General features: G+C 34.6%; 1 protein-coding gene and 1 pseudogene across 2 annotated transcripts in view; both read left to right on the plus strand.

The window, feature by feature from the left end:
• KCNH8 (potassium voltage-gated channel subfamily H member 8) overlaps positions 1-24,111 on the plus strand; it is a 298,686-nt gene that overhangs the window by 119,177 nt on the left and 155,398 nt on the right. For both annotated transcript variants that reach the window (XM_036219525.1, XM_036219524.1), the window contains one exon: positions 1,737-1,868. In XM_036219525.1, the coding sequence (XP_036075418.1) occupies positions 1,737-1,868 (132 nt within the window). The remainder of the gene's footprint in view (positions 1-1,736; positions 1,869-24,111) is intronic.
• On the plus strand, positions 7,761-7,878 carry LOC118602139 (annotated as a pseudogene).

The raw sequence follows: 24,111 nt of genomic DNA on the forward strand, positions 1-24,111 counted from the left end.
ATGATGTAAGAATATTATGATTCAGGGAAACAAGCTTCAGAGAGGTTAATTGACTTTCCTACGGTTACATGATTGGTTAATGTTGGAGCTGTGGCTGGGTCCCAGGTCTCCTGGTGTCTGGTGATGAAGTGCTGAAATAGAATTGCTGTGGCACAGATATCAAGAAATATTAGTGTAAGGAAACTGTACATCTGAGTCAAAGGAGAAAAGAAGAAGGATATGTGGGGGACAGGCACATATTTTATATATACTTTATAGAGTAGACACACGTCATATACACATTTATTACATTTGAATTCGACCATACTTTTCAAACAATATAACAGCAGCGGCTATCATGAAATATGATTTTTATGTCAGATGGCCCCTAAATACAAATCAACTGCTTCATCTGGTGCTCAACTGAAGAAGAAAATGATACATTCCAGAGCTGGACGAACGCATCAGCTGTGTTGGAAATTGTGAGATTTAATACAGTATATACAAAACAAGTCAAAATATCAAGGATATTTCTGACTCTGTTATTTTTGTCTTATACCTGACTTTGAGATTAACTCACAAGTAAGATGGAAATTCACACTATTGAAGTTTCTTTTCCCATCAAAGAAAACTGAAGGAAAATTATGTATAAATAGATTCAGTTTACTTTTTAAGCAACAACTTTTCCATATTTTTCAAATATTTGTGCCCAGGAATGCTTTTTTTTTTTTTTTGTAGGAAATCTGGTGCAGCAATATTTATATATATTTTTAATGTATATTTTAAAATATATATAAAAATATTTCAAAACATAAGCCTTAGGCTTGCACTTGAGTCTTTCAATGATATTTCTTATGGTTCTTTTGCTCAAAAAATAAAATTGAACTTTACCTCTTTTTAAAATATGTTCTGGAAATAAAACATACATAATGAAAACTGCACACAGCAAAAATGTAGGGTTTGATGAGTTTTCAAAAACTGAACAGTCCTATGTAAACAACATGATGATGATGAAACAAAGTTGACCAGCATCCCGATGCCCCTGAGCTGTGCCCCCTTCTCCCAAAGATAACCACTTACCTGACTTCTAATACCATAGATTAGTTTTGCCTGTCTTTAATGTAAGTGTATTCGTATTGCATTCCACTCATTGTGTCTGGCTGGTTTTACTCAACATTTTGTTAGTGATATTCATCCATTTCATTGTCAATTACTGTCCATTGTCCATTTATATTGCTGTATGATGTTGTATTGTGAGACTATACCTTAATACTGCACATCCTCCCCAAAACTTGATATTTTCCATCTTTTTTTATTTTTAGCCATTCTGGTGCACAAACATTGTTTTTTAAATTAACTAGATAAATTCTGGCAAAGTTGTACCAAACAAGATCTTAATTTATGTGCTGAGGGTGGAAAGAGGAAATGCTTTATGAAGTAGAATGTTTCATTGTCAACAAATTCAAAGAAAAAATACAATTTGAATGACATCAGCAGAAATGCCTGAGCGCAAGCCAATGTTTTTGTTTAAAATACTGCCTTATTTTCAAAGAAAGCATCTCATTTAGGAATGAAGAGATATTCAAATGGGCTAGACATTTATGGAATCTGAAATGTGACATTTAAAAAATTTTGAGGGGGGAGTTGTGGGATAGCAGAAAACAATAAGAACCTTATTAATTGTATATCTAATTTTTGAGATTTTCATAGAAAAAATACAATGCAATGGTTGATCTGCGTTTTTATTACTGTTACAGGGTCTCCATTTTGGTGCCTATTGGATATTGTTCCTATAAAGAATGAGAAAGGAGATGTGGTACTTTTTCTGGCGTCTTTCAAAGATATAACAGATACAAAAGTGAAGATTACTCCAGAAGACAAAAAAGAAGGTTTGTACTGTGTTCAGAAAACATTGACAGATGGAGTAACATTTTGAAATTGTTTACTCAAAAACTCTGAGAGAAAAAAAACAACTTTTTTTAATAACAGCAACTGATAAATATTCATAACTGTGAGCAGTCAGTATTTGGTACCTATTCCAAAATCACAGAGACTCACATAAATTTTTATTCTCATCTTTGTAATAAAGACTCAATGGACAGGAATAAGAAGTTCACATTCCTATGCAAATAGAATGAGGATGGGAAAACAACTTATCAGAATATAAAGATTCACACCATCTTGTTTTATTAGGTAAAAAAATGAATCAATAACGATAAGTGATGTTAAAATGATGTAATTAAAAAAACATCTTTCAGTTTCATTTACAGTGCAGTCAGTAAGAACTTAGAAGTGCAAAATTTTATACTTTATATACCAAATTAAGAACTCTAGTTTAGTAGTAGTTAGAGTGGAATGTTGCAGAGAAATGTGTATCTGTATCTTATAATATATAACAGTATAATAATTTGTTTTAAGACAAAAAGCATTTCAATTATCTTTAAAAGATTCTAAGACTTTATGTTGCTTACTTTATATTTTCTGTTTATAGCTTATTAAGAAAATCTGCATTTAACATAAGCTGGCAAAAGGTAGCACTGAAAAAATGCTGCTATTCTTCTATTTAAACAGAAGTAGGATGAAGATACTTAGTGACCAGTGAAAAAGCAGTTGTCATTGTAGGGATTTCCAATGTTGTAAGTTCTTTATTAGAAATAGCTATTAGGCAGTTCAACTACTATGGCTTTTTTTTTTTTTTTAAGTTCATTAGGGTAACATTGGTTAATACAATTATATAATCTTCAAGTGTACATTATCATTTCACATCTGTATATTCTATCGTGTGCTTAACACCCAAAGTCTAGTTTCCTTCAGCCACCATATATTTGATCTCCTTTACCCATTTCTCCCTCCCCCTACCCCCCTATACTTAACCCCTTTTGCCCAATCTATATTCCTTCTCCTCCCCTACCCCTCTAGTAACCACAACTCCATAGTCCTCTGGTAACCACTAGTCTAGGACATGGACCATGTCTTTTTAAGAATGTACTCTTTTATGCCAACTCTTTTTTAAAATGTGTGTGAATGTTTTAAATATATTATCTCTTGAAGTGGAGATTGCTCAGAGTTTGGTGACCCCACCCCCCACTTCTATTATTTGAAATGTTTGCAAATACACAACTGTTTTTCTGTGTATTCGTATGACTAAATACCATGGCATATTTTACATAGACGAGGAAAGAGCAGTTTTACAATTACAGTCACTTGGAGTAAGTGTAATACCTGTACAATAAGAAAAAAGAAAGTATGAAAATCAGTGTGTGAAGTTTTTGTTTTTACTTTCTTTTTGGTATTATAGAAATTTAGTAGTTTGTTGTGAGCTATGTTCAGTCACATTTCTGACACTAAATGTGTGTGGGGTTTTTCATAACAACAACCAATTCTACATCTCTCCGGACACCAACTGTGTGTCCTATAATTTAATGAAGTTCTGACACCAACTGTCAGACTCCACAGGTTTAAGGGCTTATTCCCCCAAAGAGACTGCCTTTACTTCAGATGCCATTACAAGTGTTGGGTGCCCAGGGTACCCACGTACTTCTTTCCAACTTGGCCACAAAGTTGAGAATTCTCTCCTGTTTTTAGATTTTATAATTTGCTAGAATGGCTCACAGAATTCAGGGAAACACTTTACTTACATCATCGCAAAGGCTACAGCTCAGGAACAGCCAAGGGGAAGAGATGTATAGGGAAGGTATGAGCAGCTGCCATACTCTCTTTGGGTGTGCCACATTCTCAGGGCACCCCACACATGCCAATACCTCCTCCCCCAACTCGGAAGCTCTCCAAACCCTGTTGCTTAGGAGTTTTTATGGAGGTTTCATTATATGGCACAATCGATTAGATCCTTGGTAATTGGTGATTAACTCAATCTTCAGTCCCCTCTCCTTCCTGGAAAGTTTAGGGGGTAGGGCTGAAAGTTCCAACTCTCTAATCTTTGCCTTTCTGGTGACTAACTTTCATGCTGAAGCTATCTAGGAGCCCCCAGGCACCAATTTTTTTTTAGCACATAAAAGATACTCATTGCTCCAGAAATTTCAAGGGTTATAGAATTGTGTGCCAAGGGACAAAGACCAAATACATATTTCTTATTTTGTCATAGTAAGAATTATTTGAATAAAATTATTATTTTTTATATTAAATATATATATGTGAGTGTATTATGTACATTCACATATATGTGGAGTTAGAAATATAAAAGTACAAAATATATACAGTTATTTTTATTTTTATTTTTTTGCTTTTAAGGGAGCAATAATCAACCTGACTTGCTTTGAACATGAGCATCTTCTCAAATGGTTTTGTAAAGTTATTTGGTCATCTTGGTCTTATGTTCCTCATGTTTGTAGATAGGGGAGAAATCCCTTTCATGGAAGACTGCAGTGGATTAAAGGAATAAAGTAAACTTATTCATTTGAGGTTTGAAAGAATCCAATTAAAAACACTCCTTTTCTCCACTCAAGGTCTGCACCAACTCAGAAAAAAATAAGTGTAAGGCAGATGAAAGACAGATGTATAACATTTATTACTGATAAAAACTGATAATGAGAATGTTACATATTTAGACATCAAGTGAGTGAGCTCTATCTTTAGGCAAAGTTACCTCTCAGTCACAAACAGAGCTAGGATGGAGTAAAGGCGGAGGTATGACTTAAAGCTTAGAGGACCAGAGCAAAACAGGTGCTTCCCAAAGGCAGCTGCTCCCTAAAGAGGGAAGGGTGACCCCACACATGCCAATACCTCCTTCCAAACTCAGTCAGATTAAATTCCTCTGCTTCCCCTGGGAAAAACTGAGTAAAGGAGCAGAGAGAGGCCAGGTGTGTTACATTGGCAGAACTGCTTGCGCATGATATTTCGCACTTGCCATTCGGAGGTAGAGGGCATGAATTTGAACAGTCTGTGGAAGCAATAACAATTATACGAACCCCAAGTTCCATCTTAAAAAGTAGTTTTACATTTATATTTAAATAAATATATTAAACTATGCCCAGTAATTGTCCCATTTTGTTTAGGGAACATGTACAACATAAAGACTATCTCTTGCAAAGTTTAAAGAAAAAATACCAACAAAACACTTTTAACATGAATTACGTGATGCAAAATATGATTTAGGAATTCAGAATATTTGATAACAAGTTCCTAAATCTTTTTAAAACTTTATAACTTTTCAAAGATTATTTTTTATGAAATTAAGTATTATTTTTAATATATAATCAACACTCAGGAACATATTTTTTCTGTTGCTACCTTATTATAAATGTCTCACAAAAGTATGTAATATTTTTATAGAGGTAAAGTAACTATTGCAAACCAACATGGTTATAAAATGATTTTTAAAAATAGTGAGGTGTATATTTCTCTTTTTTTTAACCTGCACTTAATAGAGGAAAATATTTTAAAATTCACCAATTGATGTCTTGCGGGAAAGGCGCACCTTAGTGTATGATATTTTTAGAACTTCAAGGTAAGTGTTTTAAAAGCATCAAAATGTCACTGTGTAACTGGAGCAGTACTGTATCACAGAACTAGAAAATTCTGAGTGAGCACATAGCCCGACTTGACCTCATAGTGCATCTCACACCAAAGTTATTTCACCTCCTAAGTTGTAGAAATAAGGCTTGTGTTAATTAAATTAATTTCCCACCAAGGTTCATATCATGGACTTTATTTAAGAGATACTTCGATTGAAAAAAAAATGATTAGTATCTACATTATTTTGGGTTTTATTTGAAACGAGGAAAAACCTGTTTTATAGAAAAGGCTAATAAGGTATGGGATACAATCCAGGTCTTCCATCAATGAATGACATTGGTGGAAGGTTAGCATGAATGCAAAGCACTATTTGTACAAAGTACTATTTGGTTTTCGGCTGGGGAGTGTGTGTGTGTGTGTGTGTGTGTGTGTGTGTGAAAAAGACAGATTGCGATTTTACCAAAAATGTTTTTTTTACTACCTTTTAAAATAATCTCCTTTTTTAGACACATATTTTATTTCCATTCTAAAAATAGTGTGTAAACCACTAACTTCTGAATCCATGTCTAGCATTACTCAGTGGATTTCATATGAAACCATGTTTATCTCCTTTTCTATCAGTAAGAAATATTTTAATATAATTTAAAAGTGGATTAACAATGAATTAAGTAATTCAACAAGTATTTATTGAGCATCTACTCTGCCTTCATTATTGAATTATTATTTGGAGATGTCAAAATGGAGACAGTATGCTTTGGACTATCTAAACTTCAGCTCAAATCCTGGTTCCACCACATTTTGGCTATGAGGGCTTAGACAAGCTGCTTACCCTCTCAAAGACTGTTTTCTTATTTGTAAAATGGTGTAATCATACCTGTCTACATCTGTTTTAGGCTGCCAAGTGAGAAAAAGAATACAATTTAGTGATGAGTTCGATGGCCTTTTTAGGGAAAACAATCATAGGTTGGGGAGTACAGTGCCTCACAAGCAGTTGAACACTATTCCCAAGGGATTTATGGCAAAACAAGTTTTATAGGGAGTTAGAAGAGACAACATGAAAACAGAGCATCATTGGCTAGGAGGTTGAGGATTTCCTTATAAGGCTATCAAGCCCTATTTTTCAGAGTAAAATAAGCCAGTTAAAGCTCAATTGGAAGATTGTGATTGGTGTATATTAAGATTCCTTGAGAGGCGATTCCTGTAAGTGCAAGTTGACTTAGCTTAGATTTGTGACTTGTGCCGGGCCACTGGAGTGGCCTTCATTTTGTGGGTCCTGATATACAAATTAATTTTATCAAAGTTTATAAGAGATAATATATGCAAATCACATAGCACAGAGCATACAACTATGCATAATAAAAGATAGTTGTGATCATTGTTATATGCTATACATTTATTAAAATAACTAGCTATTATTGAGTCTTTGCTTCATACTAATGGATTACTTCATTTACCTCTCATTATAACTCTATGAGATAGGTATTAGTTTCTATTCCTATTTACTGATGAATTTAAGTAACTTGATAAAGTTGACAGAGTACAAAATGGTAGAACTAGAATTTATACTCATACACTCAAACTCACATTTACATTCTTTTTATTGAGATTTTTCTTACTCATGATTTTATGAATGACATAGATCCAGTATTTGCAACATAGTAAATTTGGTGATAGTGGAGTGGCAAAAATGACATATTCTTCCTAGACAAGGGGAAAAGATAGGATGGGGCTAGCAAAAATTAGAGCAGAGTCAAGGAGAACTTCACAGGAAAAATAGTAGTGACACAAATCTTGAAAGATGAGTGCAGTTCGATAAACTAAAAGGAAGGGATGTTAAATTCAGGAGATGGAATAACAAATAGTTGACCTTTGTTCTGAAGTAGATTATAAAGGTTAGGGAGTTGAACTTCAACTCTAGATAGACAGGCAGGGCTTAAATCTTTAAGATTTTATTACATATTTCTGGTGTAATAAAGAGATGAAGAAAAAGGAGGACTCGATGAAGTCCAAGTTTCTGTTTTGAGGGCGGTTATGAACTGAATTGTGTCCCCTTCAAATTTATATGCCGGAGCCCTAAGCCACAGTACCAAGAATGTGACTGCATTTGGAGACAGGGCCTTTAAAGAGATAGTTAAGGTAAAATGAGGCTGTTAGGGTGGATGCTAATCCAATCTGGCTGATGTCCTTAAAAAAGAGGAGATTTGGGCACCGAGAGAGCCACCAGGGGCTCTCATGCACAGAGGAAAGGCCATATGAAGCAGCAACAAGAGGGCAGCACTTCCTTTTTTTCAACTCTAAATAATTGCTCTGTACATGGCTGTGCCACCCCGAACAAACCCGATCCCATCTGATCTCAGAAGCTAAGCAGGGTTGGGCCTGGTTAGTACTTGTATGGGAGACCACCAGGAAGACCAGGCGGTGTAGGCATAAAAAATAAAAAATAAAGGATTGTAAGCTGACAAAAGTCCTTGCAATCTGTAATGGTAAACCAAGAGTTGCCACACCTAAAAAAATAAAATAAAATAAAATATAAATAAAAATGAAATAAAAATAAAACCAAGGAACATTGCATCCTTATTAAAAAATAATAATAATAATTGTGCTCTTAGCTCGTGTATGCAAGTTTTACGTTCCAGCTACTTTAGAATCCGCTTATAATGCCTCAGACAATCAATCCACTTTCTACCATTTCAGCTTCTAATCTTATTGAAATCTCTGGACAACCTAAGCTGGTTTGTTCATACTCAGCTAATGAAACTCACACTTTTATTTTTCTACCCCCAGGTCCTCAAACTTTCCCTCACTTGGAACTTCTTTGACACTCCAATTCACCATGAAAATCCCACTACTTTTCTTTATTGTGAGTTTACCTGAATGAATCACGTTAGTTCATAGTGAGCATCCTTACTTTTGACCGCTCTTTGCCTTCTTGCAGGCATCACTCTAACTTATCTGGTCCTTCCCTAACCCCTAAGAACCTTGAAGTTGGCATACTACATACATCTTTCAGTTTCTTACAGTGCCTTGCACATAATAGACACTGAGTACAAACCTGCTGATTAATTAATTTTATTAAAGGGCCTTTACCTATATGAGAATGTTTAGCTTCTTTTAGAAGTTCCTTTCCTCTCTGTACTCAGTTGCATGTCTCAATTTTCCAATCTTTTTTCACAGCAGTTCATTCATCCTGCTAATTTTTTCTATTTAAACCAGCTGGGTATAATAATATGTGCCTTGTTTTTCCAGGCACAGGGCCCAGTGCAGTTATTTTGTTTATTTCTTGTAGGGTGTCCCAGATTTGGTTTGAAATGATGGTTGACACTCTGTTATTCATTATGTGGTAACAACATCATCAGTTATCCCAGAATTGGGGAATTTCAATTACAATTTATAAAAGGTGGGCACTTCAAATTTGTCTTGAGAATTTCGAGATTGATGCATGAAGCTTTTCACATTATCTTCAGTGGTAATACAAATTGGGATTTGAATGCAATGGCGTTTTTTTTGCAGTCTAACTTTGGGCGGGCAGCCAGTTGCTATTATTAAGTACACCGACAAAAGTTTATATAGCATCTGCTTTTTTCCTATTACTAAATGCCTTCAGAAGAAATAATAATTACTGTACTAAATAATTAGATATGGATTGTATTTACCTACAAGAACCTGAAAACCTAACTAGCATATGCTTAAGTTTTGAAGAGCAGCCCATCATTGGAATAGTGACAGCAATACTCAATGGACACTCAGATGCTTTTTGCCTTTCCTTTCTGTTGTCCTTAACATCCTGTTTACCATCCTCATACTTGTCACCTCATGGTTGTAAGATGCCTGCTGCACCTTTGGAACTAATTTCTTCACAGAAAGAAGAGTGAAGGAGAAAGGGCCAAGGCTTCTCCCTAATTGTTCCCCACTCCATTAAGATGTGAACTTCATCAGGAAGCAGGCTTTGCCTCTCTTGTCAGAACCATAAACCCAACACGTATAGAGTGAGTGTCTAACACTTAGAAAATACTCAATAAATATTTGATTGATGAATAAATGAATGCACACATGATATCCAATTTAGAAAATTTGACTATTCAGAGTTAGAAACCAACAATATTCTTGCTTTTTTATAATAATGAGATCATAATTATCGAAGCTGCATGTCTCAGGTGCACATTCTGATGAATATATTGTTTAGTTGTCTTCTGCTTGATTTAAGTCAAAGACAATTTGACAAATATTTACCAAAACCAACCTACTCTCAAAATGTGTTCTTATTGCTGATATTGAACGACCCTTTCACTTCAGATAGAATCTCTTTTCTTAGTTAATTTCTTGTTCTTGTTGATTCTTGGGTTTGTCTTTCAGTTTCTGAGAATTTCAATTTATTCATATATTTAAGATAATTGAATTTATTTGTTAAAATAAAATAAAAATATTTTCCAAAAGGACAGACATTAAGCCACTGATCAGATATTAATTAAAACTAAGATTATTTTTATGTACTTTGAGTATTTTAATTTTCAGTGTAGAACATAGTAATACATAGTAATGTTCTTTTCATCTGCTGAAATAACCTGCCTGAATTTTTTATTTGCATAATGAGAAAAACATATGCAAAAATCCTAATAAAAAGCAGTGTCCTGACAAAATAATTATTGTAAAAAATGATGCTTTTTCTGAGGATACAGATTTCTGGCTTGAGAAGATCTATACCAACTCTTTGTCAAATACGTGATAAAACTGAAGAGCCTAGATAGATTCTTAAAGTGATTGAAAAATTCTAATCACATCTGTATTTTATTGTATTACCTACATTGGAAAAATACTGTGTGTGTGTTTACATGTTCACCGATATCATTCTCTCTCAGAATCTTCTAAAGGCAAAGAGTATAAGCCAAGATTCATAAACTAAGCTGCCTTTAAAGACCGTGGAATAATGTTATAAGCAAATTGTTGTGATAGACCATGGTGAGGACTTGAGGCATAATGCTTCACCAAGTTATTCCGTTTTACAGAAAATTTTAAAATATTCTTCAGCCAAATGAAATATACCTGTGGACTAAATTGGTTTCTTAGTCAGTAGCTTATGATCACTGGACAAAACTTTATTCAACTAATTCCTTACTCATCTGATTTTTGTTAAAAAAAATATTTTGAGGTTTATTACACTGAAAATGAAGACATGCTTTTAACCTTTTTTGGGTGAATTTAACATTTAAAAAACTTCTACAACTGAACAACCAATTAACTGAAGCACCAGACAAATATGTATTAAAAAAAATTAGTAAGTTCAGGTTGAAAGTTTGAAAAGCCATATAACTTGACCCTTTGGTTGGATATGCATTCTTAATGAAATTCTCTGTATCTGTCAGAATTCACCTAGACGTTGATTTTAGGGATTATTCCCAATTCAGAGATTGTTGCTGTCATGCTACTGTCATGAATGGTGGTAGCATCACATGGAATAGGCTGGAAACCATGGACAGAAAGGTCTGCAAGTACTGTGTCTCTGGCCTCAGCATCTTGTAGAGAGGCATGCTTGAGACTGGCAAGACACCATGGGTTTGTGCTTCATTGGATGGTGGTGGAGCGTGTTTTCTCTTTTTGCTTTTCTTTTTATATAAGTTAATGTTGTAGTGGCTTTTCCAGTGTGTGGGAAGTGGGTAGGGGAGAATCAGACTATTGGGTGCCAAGAGCTTATGTGCCAGCTGTTTAGAAAAGTGCTGATTTTTAAGTGGTTTCTTGAGATAGCGTCTACTTCTGGTGAAGATGCTGTGAAGATTGTTGAAATGATAACAGAAGATTTAGAATATTACATAAACCTTGTGGATAAGGCAGCAGCAGGTTTTGAGAGGACTATCTCCAACTTTAAAAAAAGTTCCACTGTGAGTAAAATGCTATCAAATAGCATTGCATACTACAGAGAAATTGTTTGTGAACGGGTCAATTGAAGCAGTAAACTTCATTGTTGTCTAATTTTAAGAAATTATCACGGCCACCTCAACCTTCAGCAACCACCTTGATCAGTCAGCAGCCATCAACACCGAGGCGAAACTCTTCGCCACCAAGATTAAAACTTGCTGAAGGCTCAGATGAGAAGAGGATTAGACTCTTTAGCAATAGAGTATTTTTAAATTAAATTAGGTACATTTTTTAGACAAAATACTATTGCACACTTAATAAACTACCATACATATAAACATAACTTTTATATATACTGGGAAACAAACAAAAAAAAATCATGCGGCTTGCTTTATTGCTATATTCATTTTATCGTGGTGGTCTCCAACCAAACCTGCAATATCTCCGACGTATGCCTATGGATGCAAAAATTCTCAACAAAACATTTAATTAATTTAATCCTCTCAACAACCCTGTGATGTATTTTGCTTTCACTATTCCAACATCAATGTTTTCAAAGATTAAGTAACATGCCCAAGGTCACAAAGCTAGTAAGCAGCAAGGCCAGGACTTGAACCCAAACCTTGTTTAGCTTCAGTTTGATATCCTATAAGCTCTACAGCATAAGGCCTCTTCATCACAGTAAAAAGGAATATATCTACAATACTATGTTGTAATTGAAATACAAATAATGTCAACTTGCATCCATTGTAAAAATTACCTGGTCATTTATAAAAATTCTGAAAAAAAAAAAAAAGAAAATACAGAAAAAAAAAAACAAAGAAATAAGGAATTATATCACTTCTAGGATTATTTTGCAAGGAAAACCATCTATCATACATCCATTGATCTACTTCCACTCATTCCTTTTTCAATGTAAATGTCAACTTTTTTAAAGTGATAAATTCATTCTGTAATAAACCTCACTTCTAGGAATTCTTATGTAAAACTTCATTCTTTCATGTTGAAATCAAAGGCTATTTTCTTATGCTTGGATCCTTTAAGAAGGAAGAAAACTAACATTGAATGGCCCACTATCAATAAAGAACTTTTACCCACCAATTATCCCATTAAATTTTCTTAGAAAAACACTAAAAAAATGTGAAAATGAAAAAATATTACTTTATATGCTTTAGGGCCATTAGAAAACCATCTAATTCTCTTCTGAATAAACTGTGTTTTATTCTGTTTACTACTTAAGTTCTCCTTATCCCCATCCCTTAATCATATTTGCCATTTTCCTTTAAGACCTCTGTAAGTTCATCTACTCCTTCAAGTCTAGAATGGTTCATACTAATGCATGTTATATCTCATCACTACTGAGTTTAATGAAAGGATAGCTTTTAATGCTGGCATTTTATGTATTCTACCCCATCAGGATGAGTTTAAAAATAATTATGACTGTCATTCAAGTCATAAGCCATTATGATCTTTGAGATAATGTCTATTTTTCAATCTATACTGTCATTTATATCATCTTATAATTGCAAAACCTGTAATAACTCCTTCCATACTGATAGTTTCCCATCACTTACTTCCTTAGAAAGATATCAAACTTCAAGATATATAATCTCTTTCTTACTCTCTCTTCTTTCCTGGATTAGTACAACCAAAAAGCTTTAATAATGAATATTACTATTTACTGTACAATATGGCCTTCACATAAAAATATCAGAAGTTCTAGATGTAGAAAGAACTCTACATTAAGAAACTGAAAAATTAAATGCATATGTTTCCAAAATATCACTAAAACAGCAGCAAAAAGATTTTTTAAAAGACATAACCCCCCAAGTCAAAGATAATAGAAAATGTAGTAGCAACAAAATTGTCAAACTGATTTAATGAGTATGAGATACCTAAATCCTAACCAGCAATGGGAAAAGCTAAGAAACAATGTGCTTTTCCACTGTAGAAACTTCCAAAAGCTCAAGAATAGATACCCCCTGAAAGTGACAATGATGGTAAACCTAAAAACAGTAAGATAACTTGAAAGTATTTTTAAGAAGCAGCTAGATCCAGATTTCTTCCCTTAATATGTGTGACTTGCCTTCCTGAACTATCGAGTTCCCTGAAAAGCAAGTAATAATGTGATCAACATCTGTATTGGAAAGAAAGCAGGATTGAGCAAAAGACTTTGGGTTCTGATATAGTCATAAAAAGGCCTCCCAGGTGAGACGATCTTTTATAATTGTCCTGGGTTGGGTTGGGGCCTGACATACAGGAGATCGGAAACCAGAATAACTTTGGACAATCATTGTAGGCATGCTGTCCCCACAAACAGTACATAATCATGGGCAAGGTGACCCTCTTCAACTAAAGGCACTCCCAACAGCTGGGGAAATAGATCTTTTCATTGTGAAGGAGAATTTGGAGGGCACAGCACACTGTCCAATACACTTGAGACCTACCCTTTTGTGAGGATGAATTAGAGGGTCTCTGCACTGAAGAAACCTCAGCACATTTGGGAGTCCAAGTGCAGTACTTAAAAAAGAGGAAATAAATGTTTATATCCTGAGAATTGAGACCTCGGTCCTTCTCTTTACCTTGACTCCTAGAACGCTAGTCGCCGAGTCTATACTTCCCTGATAAGGTTTCAGTAGAATCCTTTCCAAACAATCTGGAGAGCGCAGGAGAAAAGTTCTGCATATATTAATGTTGCTTAGGGAAATGACTCATCCATATCACCTTACAACACAGAGCAAATTTATAGAATCTTACACCTGTATTTAGACCTTCTATTCAGATTCATCATGTTCCACTCTTAAATATGAGCAGATACCAAAATCTGCCCAGATTTCTACTGGGAAGAAAAAAACTTGAGTAGGAAGAAACTCTTTAGGAATAGCAAAGCTTAATATTTATTATCTCTAAAGAGATAAGAATAGATATTAAATACATGACATATAGGATACTGTGGGAAAAAGAAGAAACATATAAACTATCAAAAAAAATCCCTTTGCAAATTAAAAATAATGATGGTATTTTTTAAAATATCAGTATGAAGATTTGAATATTAAGTTGAGGAATCTTCCAAAAATAAGAGTAAACTGACAAAGATGTGAAAATAGTATAAAATTATATATCAATTAGAAGACCATCTAAGACTGCACTGTCCTAGAATTTTCTGTTATGATGAAAATATTTTATATTTGCACCGATACATATCCATTAGCTACATGTGGCCATTGAAGACCTGAAATGTGACTAGCGGGACTGAGATTCTAAATTTTAAAAATCTATTTAATTTCAATTAATTTAAATGCAAATGTGAGAATTCACATGAGTCTAACAGCTGCTGTATTAAACAGCACAGATCTAGGAAGTTAAGCAATTGAATTAAAAAGTGTACCAAAATGAGAGAGAGAGAGAGAGAGAGAGAGAGAGAGAGAGAATGAAACTGGTTGGAAGAGAGGAAACCATTAATAAATTAATACAAGTTCCTAGAACTGAAGGTCATGAATTTCCACACCATGAAATTTGATGATGCTGAAGATGATTCTTTTGGCTTCTATAAAGGAAAAAAAAAAAGTGACATACAGGAGATCGCAAACCAGAATAACTTTGGACTTCTCAAAACAAATACCGGAAGCTAGAAAACACTACAGCAATACCTTAAAAATTGGAATCTTTGTACGCTGTTGGCGAGAATCTGAAAATAGGGCCGCTTATATGGAAAAGAGTATGTAGGTTCCTCAAAAAATTAAAAATAAAACTACCATACGATTCAGCATTTTCACCTCTGGATAGTTATCCAAAAGAACTGAAATCAGAATCTGAAAGAGATTAGCACTCTCAGGCTCACTGGCACACTATTCATAACAACCAAGACATAGAAACAACTTAAATGTCCATTGATAGATGAATGGATTGCAAAAATGCAGTATACACTACAATCGAATATTATTTAGCCTTCAAAAAGAAAGAAATCCTATAATAGGCAACAACAGAGATGAGCCTTGAGGACGTTATGCTAAGTAAAATAAGATAGTCATAGAAGGACAAATACTGCATGATTCCACTCACATAGGTATCTAAAATAGTCAAACTAATGGCAGCAAAGAATAAAACACTGGTTGCCAGGGACTAGGAGGAGAGGGAAATAGAGATATAAAACATAATCAATAGACATAAAATTTCAGCTATGCAAGATGAGTATATTTTAGAGATCTATTATACAACATTCTGCCTATAGATAACACTGTATTGGATACTTAAAAATCTATTAAGAAGGTAGATCTTTATGTTAAGTGAATTTACCACAATAATTTTTTTTTAAAATTCGGAATGAATATAACTTCCAACCTAGCACCCAATGCCAATAAATTCAAGGGTAAAAAAATATACTTCCAGACATGAAAGGCCTCTAAAAATGTACTTCCCTGCCAATCACCTTTTCTTAGGAATCTACCAAAGGCAAGATACACCAAAATGAGGCAGTAAACCAAGAAAAATTAAGACATGAGATTCAAGAAATGAAAATATAATTTAACAGAGTATATGGCACCTTCAAGATGATAATCAGGGGTCAGATCAAGATGAGAGCCATGCAGTAGGTTCAGCAAGCCAACCTGCCCAGACTAAGAGCAGGTAGAAGGCTCTGGGAGAAGCTTTCAAGACTGGTTGATATTCCTTCCACTAGATCCATTAAAACCTATTAAGGGAAAATTTACACAATTGGCTAAGGTTTTAGATTTTTAATAGTGATAAATATATGGAAAACAAAGCAAAAAAAATCTAATTATTAACTCCAAAGAAAACAAAAACAAGTGTAGAAAATTCAAAAAATATATTTATTGTACACCAAATGGCTCAGCCGTCACAATACTGTTAACACTGATACTGACCTTACCAAAGTAACTATATAACCACACTGGAAATGGAAGGAGAATGTGTGGGTGAGGGATGGGATATAAAAGTAAGCTAAATTCTCATCAGTTATGGTGAGAAACAAGTCAGTAATGCCTAGAATTGGGAAATCAAGAAAGCGGCAAGAATATGTTATTTGTAAGAAAGCAATTATTTAAAAAAAAAATTGCCCAAAGGACTTGGATAGTTTTGTTTCTGGTGCTGAAAAATGGGTTGAGAGAATTTGGAAACTTCTGATTTTCTAAAAAGTTTTAGACTGTTTACACCACATGCATGAATAACTTTGATTTATTTTTTTAAATAAGAATATGCATTTCTAATTAATTGCACCAGATGCATTCAGAAATTATTAATCAGCCTTCAATTCAGTCAGCAATCATGTGAACCTACCCTAATTTTTTAATGAGTAGTAAGGAATTTTCCGAAATATTAAGAAAAACAACAACAAAAAATAAACAGTACTTTCCTTTACTCTTTGTCAGGCACTTAGATTGATGAGATGGCTCTTTATATTAGGAGAAACAACATATGACTCAAAAGGGAAGAATAACATTCAAAAGTCATCTTTATATGAAGAGGACTAAGTAGGGAAAAAGCTTGAGCTGTCTTAATAGAACCAGGAGTTCTCTGCAGGGAAAGAGTCAACGTCTAACTTACTGTGTGCCAGAAGGCATAATGGGGGATGATTTCATAAGCTTGCTCTCAGGTCCTACAGCTAGTGAGTGCCTAAGTTTCCATTCCAGGTATGAATTAGAAGCTGAAGGAAACAGTTCATTTTAAAGAATAATCAATATCATGGCACAGAGGCAGATCATTCATAAAATGATCATTGGAGCAGAAGCCTCAGAGCCAAAATTGTTGCCCCCATCTTTCTTAACAACAACATGAAGAAACGATATGCTCATTTGGTTTAGTTTGTCTATCAGGAGATGTGATGTCATTTTTGAGGATTAAATATTACAGATCATCTGTGTCCTTCAGTTATTAAGAAAAGGGCCACTTCCTAAATGTTTTTTTGGATCCACTAAAAAAAAAAAAAAAAAAAAAAACTTGCTTCTGCAGTATTACAAGGCTGATCCTATAAACCCATAAAGCTGATAGACTCTTTAAGACATGAAACAAGGAATTTCCTCTCAAGTTATTTCAAATGATGATTAGTATTTGTATGGCCTCATACCAGTAACCTCAAACTAATCCATATATAAGAACCTTAAATGGGCAGCTTCTCCCCTCCTTGACCTAAGCCCTGAGTAACCCCTTTGTCTGATTGAAGTCTAACCAGTGACCTTTGGGGAGGTATGTCAATTCAATGAAATAAACTTGCTGATTCCATCACAATGTTTATATTTGGGTGAAACCTAGAATGTCGGATTAAATTTAATTTCACTGCAGCTGTATTCAAATGCTCAAAGAATCCAAATATTTTTCAAAACTAGCAGTGAGCCCTGTTTCAGTCTACTTGGGGCTGCTATAACAAAATACCATAGACTGGGTGGAGTAAAGAACAAAACCTTATTCCTCACAGTTTTGGAGGCTGGAAAATCTGAGACCAAGGTGCCAGCATGACCAGGTCCTGGTGAGAGCTCTCTTCCTGGCTTGCACATGACTGCCTCTCTCATTGGCCTCAAATGCAGGGCAGGGAGATACGAGACTTCTGGTCTCTTTCTCTTATAAGGGCACTGCTCCCATTATGGGGACTTCACCCTCAGGACCTCATCTAAACCTAATTAGCTCCCAAAGACTCCCCCCTCCCAATACCATCATATTAGGAGTAAGAGCTCATTATGTGAATTTTTGGGAGATACAAACATTCAGTTCATAATAACCTATACATAAAGAGATCCCCTAAGTATTGTTGTTGTTTCTTTAAGAAGCTCAAGATTTCAAGCACTTTGGATTTTAAGCCTCACCTGCCGTGCAATTTTTCTGCATAACCATGAGTTGTGAAACTTTCTATTTACATTTTAACAGGAAATTATGATTCTACCTTTGGGTGACAAGTATCACATCTGAAGGATATCTTAGAAGGACAAATTATCAGCGAACCTCAAAGTACTATGCTGACTGCTAAAATCACACGCTCCCCTGTTTTTTAGATGTCTTCCAACTTTGGGTAGAAATCAGTCTCACACTATTTCCAAAGGAGAGGCTTTACTTCTTCTAAGCATTGTGTTGGGCAAAGTGTAAACGATTCCTTTTAGTTTTAATTTTTTAATAACTGAGACAGAAAAGTAGTTTCAGGGGAAATGACACTATGTACTTAACAAATTTGTATCACCTCTTTATATGAAAGATATGAGAGTCTTTAATTCATGGATAGTGAAAGACACCTTTTTCTTCAAAGGTTCAGTTATAACTGATGAAAACCAAACCAAAGTAAACGAAAAGAAACAAAATAATGTTAAGTATCTCTATGTAGCATAACAACACTATTAAGTCAGTTTTATAGATGAGAAAAGGTGGAAGATTTGAGTTATCAATTTGCTGGTTCTCAGTGATCTTTCTTACTGCTGTCTCTCAAACACAAGATTTTGAGAGAAAATATTTAAAATGATGCATATACTTTTTGTGCTATTGACATGAACACTGTGCTGTGATACCCAATTCAGGATTAAATAGCTTCCAGCTTCCTGAGGTTGTTGCTGGTTGACAGTCTTGAGCTGTGACCTCCCTACAGGAATTACTTGAGCTGAAAAGAAGACCTATCCAAGGTGACATCACTTCCCAGGCAACCTTCATCCAATGACTGCTCAATGGTAGGGGGAAAGCGGAGATGAAGGCCCAGTCTTCTCCTCTAACTTGGGATAATTTTGAAGGATACTCAGCTCTAGAACCCAGTAGAAATTGGCTGAGACCTTTGTTGAGACTCTAGCACAACCCTACTTTTTTCTCTGCCCAATCCTGTCATGTTCCTTCCCCAACAGATCTTGACCCCAAGGGCACACCCTAATGATCTGCTTGTGTGCAATTTCCTTAAATTGGCTTCCTAGAAGACTCAACCCAATCTCTCCCCGCTCCCACTACATACACAAATTTGCTCTCTCTTACAACGAAAACCAAGAATTAAATATGTTTTCAAGGAGCAAGGCCTTAATGTAAATTCCAGCGATGCTAACAAGAAAAAATCAGTAGTGCAAGCAACAGTGTCAAAACTAGAAATAACACCAAAGAACAATTCTCTAGTGGAATTAGAATGTGACAATAAGGTTAAAACTCGATACTGGCCAAATGCATATCTTCCAACATCTCTTAGATTTGGCATGCGTGATTGTCTTTTGATTCTTACATAACCCGAGCTCGGTGGTTTCCAACCCTTTTCAATCCGCTAATATTTTATCTTTCTCAGAGGACCCATCCGCAACTACTGCTAGAAACACTGGGGTTTTCCTATAACTCAAAGAAGAAAGCTCACTCAAAATACCAGTGAACTTCCATTTTTATGTAAATTACTGAGAGAAAGGGCAAAGCCATCTGAAGTGAATATCAAACTTGACTGTTAGTGAAAAAATTATTTGGAGGTTTAATGGTGTTTCATAAAGTCAGAAAGCACAATTCCATAGATGTACTGTTTAAAAGCTTAAGATTTAGCTAAAATGCTACCCTTAAAGTCATTGCTGAACTCATCTACTCAGCAGAGTCATCAAACATCTAGGGACATTGATGGAAAAGGAAAATTCTTGCCTTTGCATAAACCACTGTCTGCTGGGGTGTGACACAGCCAACTAACTAGAATACATGTTTTTTTTTTTTTTTTGTAGTAAAACAGAGCTGTAGAAAAGTGTTTTGAGAAGTGCTGTGCCTATTTCTGGATAGAAATGGAAGATTATGGGAAAAGTGAAGGGAAGGCTTATCAAAGGAGACAAGGGTTTCAAAAGAAAAATATTTGGATAGTATGGTAGAACATAAACCAAAAATCAGATTCTTGTTATAAGCAGTCATGGCATTATTGGAACTACTGAACATAATAGTTAATCCATAAACTGTATGGAAATCTGGCATTGACAACTGCAATAGATAAAGATCAAATATCCCAATTTTCATGCGAATCAATTTGTTGGTGGGTCGAGTTAAGTGTCTTCCCTCACCCACCATTTCCATATTCTCTTGAGGCAAGCTTACTGCTTTAAGAAGCTTTTTGGATCTTCTAATACAAGAACCTCCTGGGAGAAAAGAATAAGGACTCTGTACCCCCCAAATATTAAAATATGTGTAAGACAAGGTTATGTCTTTGTTTTCTGGTTCCTAGAATGATGCCTGCAATACAGTAGGCATGTCTTTAAAAAACACCATATTTTAAAATGCATTGCTGTTTATGAACATTCAGCATACTGATTACCAAGGCATAATGGGATGAGAATTTTCCTTGTATTTTTTACCCAAGTAAAATTCTAGTGTTACTCTACATAAATGACTATTATAAAACTACTTAATTGTGCCACTTTGATTGGTTAGAAGATTTTGATTACTTGTTAAAAAAGGTAATTATCCAAATTGGCGCAGAATTCTTGCCTTCTAGAAAATGTTGCCAAATTCTATATAGGGATGGACATAAAATATCATGAAATGTCAATATAAAGGATGCGATTTTTTTGTGTTATTTATGAATTTTCATAACTTAGGAATCTTAACAGCATTGCATTTATAAAATCTCCAAGGGAGGACTGAGAAAGGGGTTATCAAGTCTAGAGGAGATGAGAGCTATCAATAGAGTAAGAAGCTTTTGAAATTAAAACAATAATCCCTTTTAGATCAACACATCCATATTGGCAAGACAGATTGCTGTTCTTGAGTTCAAAAGGGTCAGTTGTTACAATCTGTTTTTTAATAGAGTAATTTTATGTATATGTAATAAAAATCACACAAAGATGCCTTCATATAAAATTGTTTTTAGTGAACCGAGGATGCCTTTATATAAAATTATTTTTAGTGAATGGCTTGAATGAACAAAAAATTTATAATTGTTTCAGAATAAAGGACCTATATTTTCAAGCTGAAAAAAAAATAGATTTTTTTTTTCTAATTGCATTTTAGGAGAAATACAACCTGACAGATTTACCCATGCTCAGCATTTTTTGAAAATATCCTGGCAGTTAAGACCTTGTTATATTTTTTCTCTTGACTCCAGTCAAATTGGTTGGTCTGCTGTGACTTTTGCTTTTTCACATTACACTTGGGCATGGGCTGTTTCCACTCAGAATGCCATCTCCTCCCCACTCTGTCCATCACAGTTACCCACTTCTCACTGTTTAGGGCAGGTCCACAATTTACTCCACCCTAATCACTTTATGAGTGTTCTCTACTTCCTTTGATATTTTATAATACTTATCATCTTTGCCTCATATCTAATAATAATAATAATAATAATAATAATAATAATAATGACAGTTAACATTGATTGAGTGGTTACCATGTGCTATGGACTGTTCTAAGCACTTTATGAGTTTTGTTTCATTTAATTATCACAAAATAACAATGAGTAGGTACTATCACCATCTCTATTTGCAGTGATGAAGACATTAAAGCCCAATGAGGTTAAGTAACTTGCCTAAGTTCACACAACTAGAATGTGATAGAGCAAGGTTTTGAATATATGCATTCTGGTTACAGAGACCAAATTATTAACCTCTCTGCAATTTTTCTTTCACATCAAATATATTTTTAGTCATTTTTACTTTCTGTTTGTCATGGACTTTTTTGCCTCTTAGTCATCTTGTATTCATTTGCCATACTTCCTATAACATATTTGGGAGTAGGGAGTCCACTATTTCTCCACTCCCAGGCCATATTTCTGGTGGAATTTGCTTCATGCCTCATAGATTTCAGGGGTCGTGTCTGACTCAGGCTTAACCAACTAAAGCTGTACACATCTTGGGCACAGACGTTAGTTCAGGGTTTGGCACGCAACCCCACCAGAGCTAAGCAATCATAGATGTGGGCATACATACTTTCTGGCTAGATTTAAAAGTGAGATGATGCAAATTCTTAGAGCCTTTCTGAGAACTGAGTTAACCCAGAGTCTGGACTTTTCCCCCTCATTTAAATTTTTTTTTTTATTAAAGTATAGTTGGCATTAAATAGTGTATTAGTTTCAGGTGTATAATAAAGTGATTTGACATTTATTACCTTACAGTGTGATCACCACACTGTCTAGGAACCATCTATCACCAAGCCAAGTTATTACAATATTATTGACTATATTCTTTGTGCTTTACAATATATCTCTGTGACTTATTTATTTTTTAACTGGAAGTCTGTACCTCTTATTCTCTTTCACCTTTTCACCCATCCCCTCACCCTCTTTATCAATTTCAGTGATATTTTCTAGATTTTCTGTAAATCGCTGCAAAAAAAGTATCCTGATTGGTATAGAGTAGACAGATTCTTCCAGATTAATTGTTGAATTTTAGAGAGAGGGACTGACTTTCTCAAACTGTTTCTTCTTCACAGTGTTTTGCACTTAGACATTTCGTCATATTAATTGAACATATTATCGCAATTAGCTAAATCAATATGCCAAACCAAAATTCATGCTAAGTGTACTGCAAATTACATACAGACTTAAGTTTAACTTTGCTTTGAGTTAAACTTTTTATTTATTTGAAATAATACATTCTAAAAATGTAGATGTCTGCAGATAAATCTATGTCATAGAAAAGAACCCGATTACTTCTATTTCTATCCCCTCTACTTTTCCTTATTATTTCTTTTCTTTTTTACAGAACATGAGGAAAACAGGGCTATGTGACTGGTTTGCTGTAGACGATTTCATACTATGAAATATATACTATAGTAGAAAGAACACTGATTTAGAAAGGAGAAATTTGGCAAGTCGTATAATCTTATGTAGGCCTTTAATACCCTCTCAGGCTTGGGCTTAAACATAACTATATGACATGTTTCTGTACCATTAGTCACATCACAGAAATCCTTCTGATTTCATCAATAGTTAATCAGAGCATCTAGTCATGTGATGTTAGTAAATATATTCTACATAAATTCTAGATTAGGAGAGTATGATATGAACATGGTTCTTCTGGATATGATGATGATAAAAATTATATCTCCTAGGTTTTATACAGTAGTTAAAGTAACTCAAGGGATTTGCTCCTTTACTGCTTTTATGGGCCATAAAATTGAAACTGTGGAATAACTGGGTGAGATGATCCTCAAGACTCCTCTCATCCCCATCTTCCTATGAAAAGACACAGGCCCTTACCTGAAATAACCCTTTTGTAGTACCTTGTATATTCAAGATGGGGGCCTCTTTCCTCTTGTTCTAAATACCTATTCTTTGGGAATTAGATGAGTTTTGTGTTCAGGTTTTCCTGAAGACACTTTTTTTTTTTTTTTTTTTTTTTTACCAGAACAGCTCTTGACTACTTAGACTTCACGAGGCCATACTAGATTGTGAGCTGTTCTAGGAGTCCAGGAATATGAGTGGTTGCCGTTAAAGGAGACACATAGGTAGTTAAGGCCTTCAACTGTAAGTCCCACTAAGGATCTTTATTTTTCATTTAGTGGTGGATGAGTCCTCCTGTCAAGGCACATAATCGGAAAGGGGTTTGGAATTATTTATAGTTGTCTGTGGACAGCTTTCCTCTATTTCATAATTTTATTTTGGGCAGGATGGCTTGCTAACTGTGATATAGTAAAATGACTTCAGGAATTACTGGTTTAAGTCCCATCTCTACTACTAACTAACAGTGTGACCTTAGGTCAGGTATTTCGCCTCTCATAATTGCAATTTCTGTCAATACAGTATAAAATAATTAGACTCAAAAATTTCCTAGGCATCTTTCATTGCAAGGATATATAATTCCATAATCATACTACATGACAGGAAGTCTTATAGTGTACTGGGTCACAAAGCATGTTTATAGATGGTGAACCAAAGACCTCATTTTC

Source organism: Rousettus aegyptiacus, unplaced genomic scaffold (genome assembly GCF_014176215.1).
Source record: "Rousettus aegyptiacus isolate mRouAeg1 unplaced genomic scaffold, mRouAeg1.p scaffold_m13_p_4, whole genome shotgun sequence".
Lineage (NCBI taxonomy): Eukaryota > Metazoa > Chordata > Mammalia > Chiroptera > Pteropodidae > Rousettus > Rousettus aegyptiacus.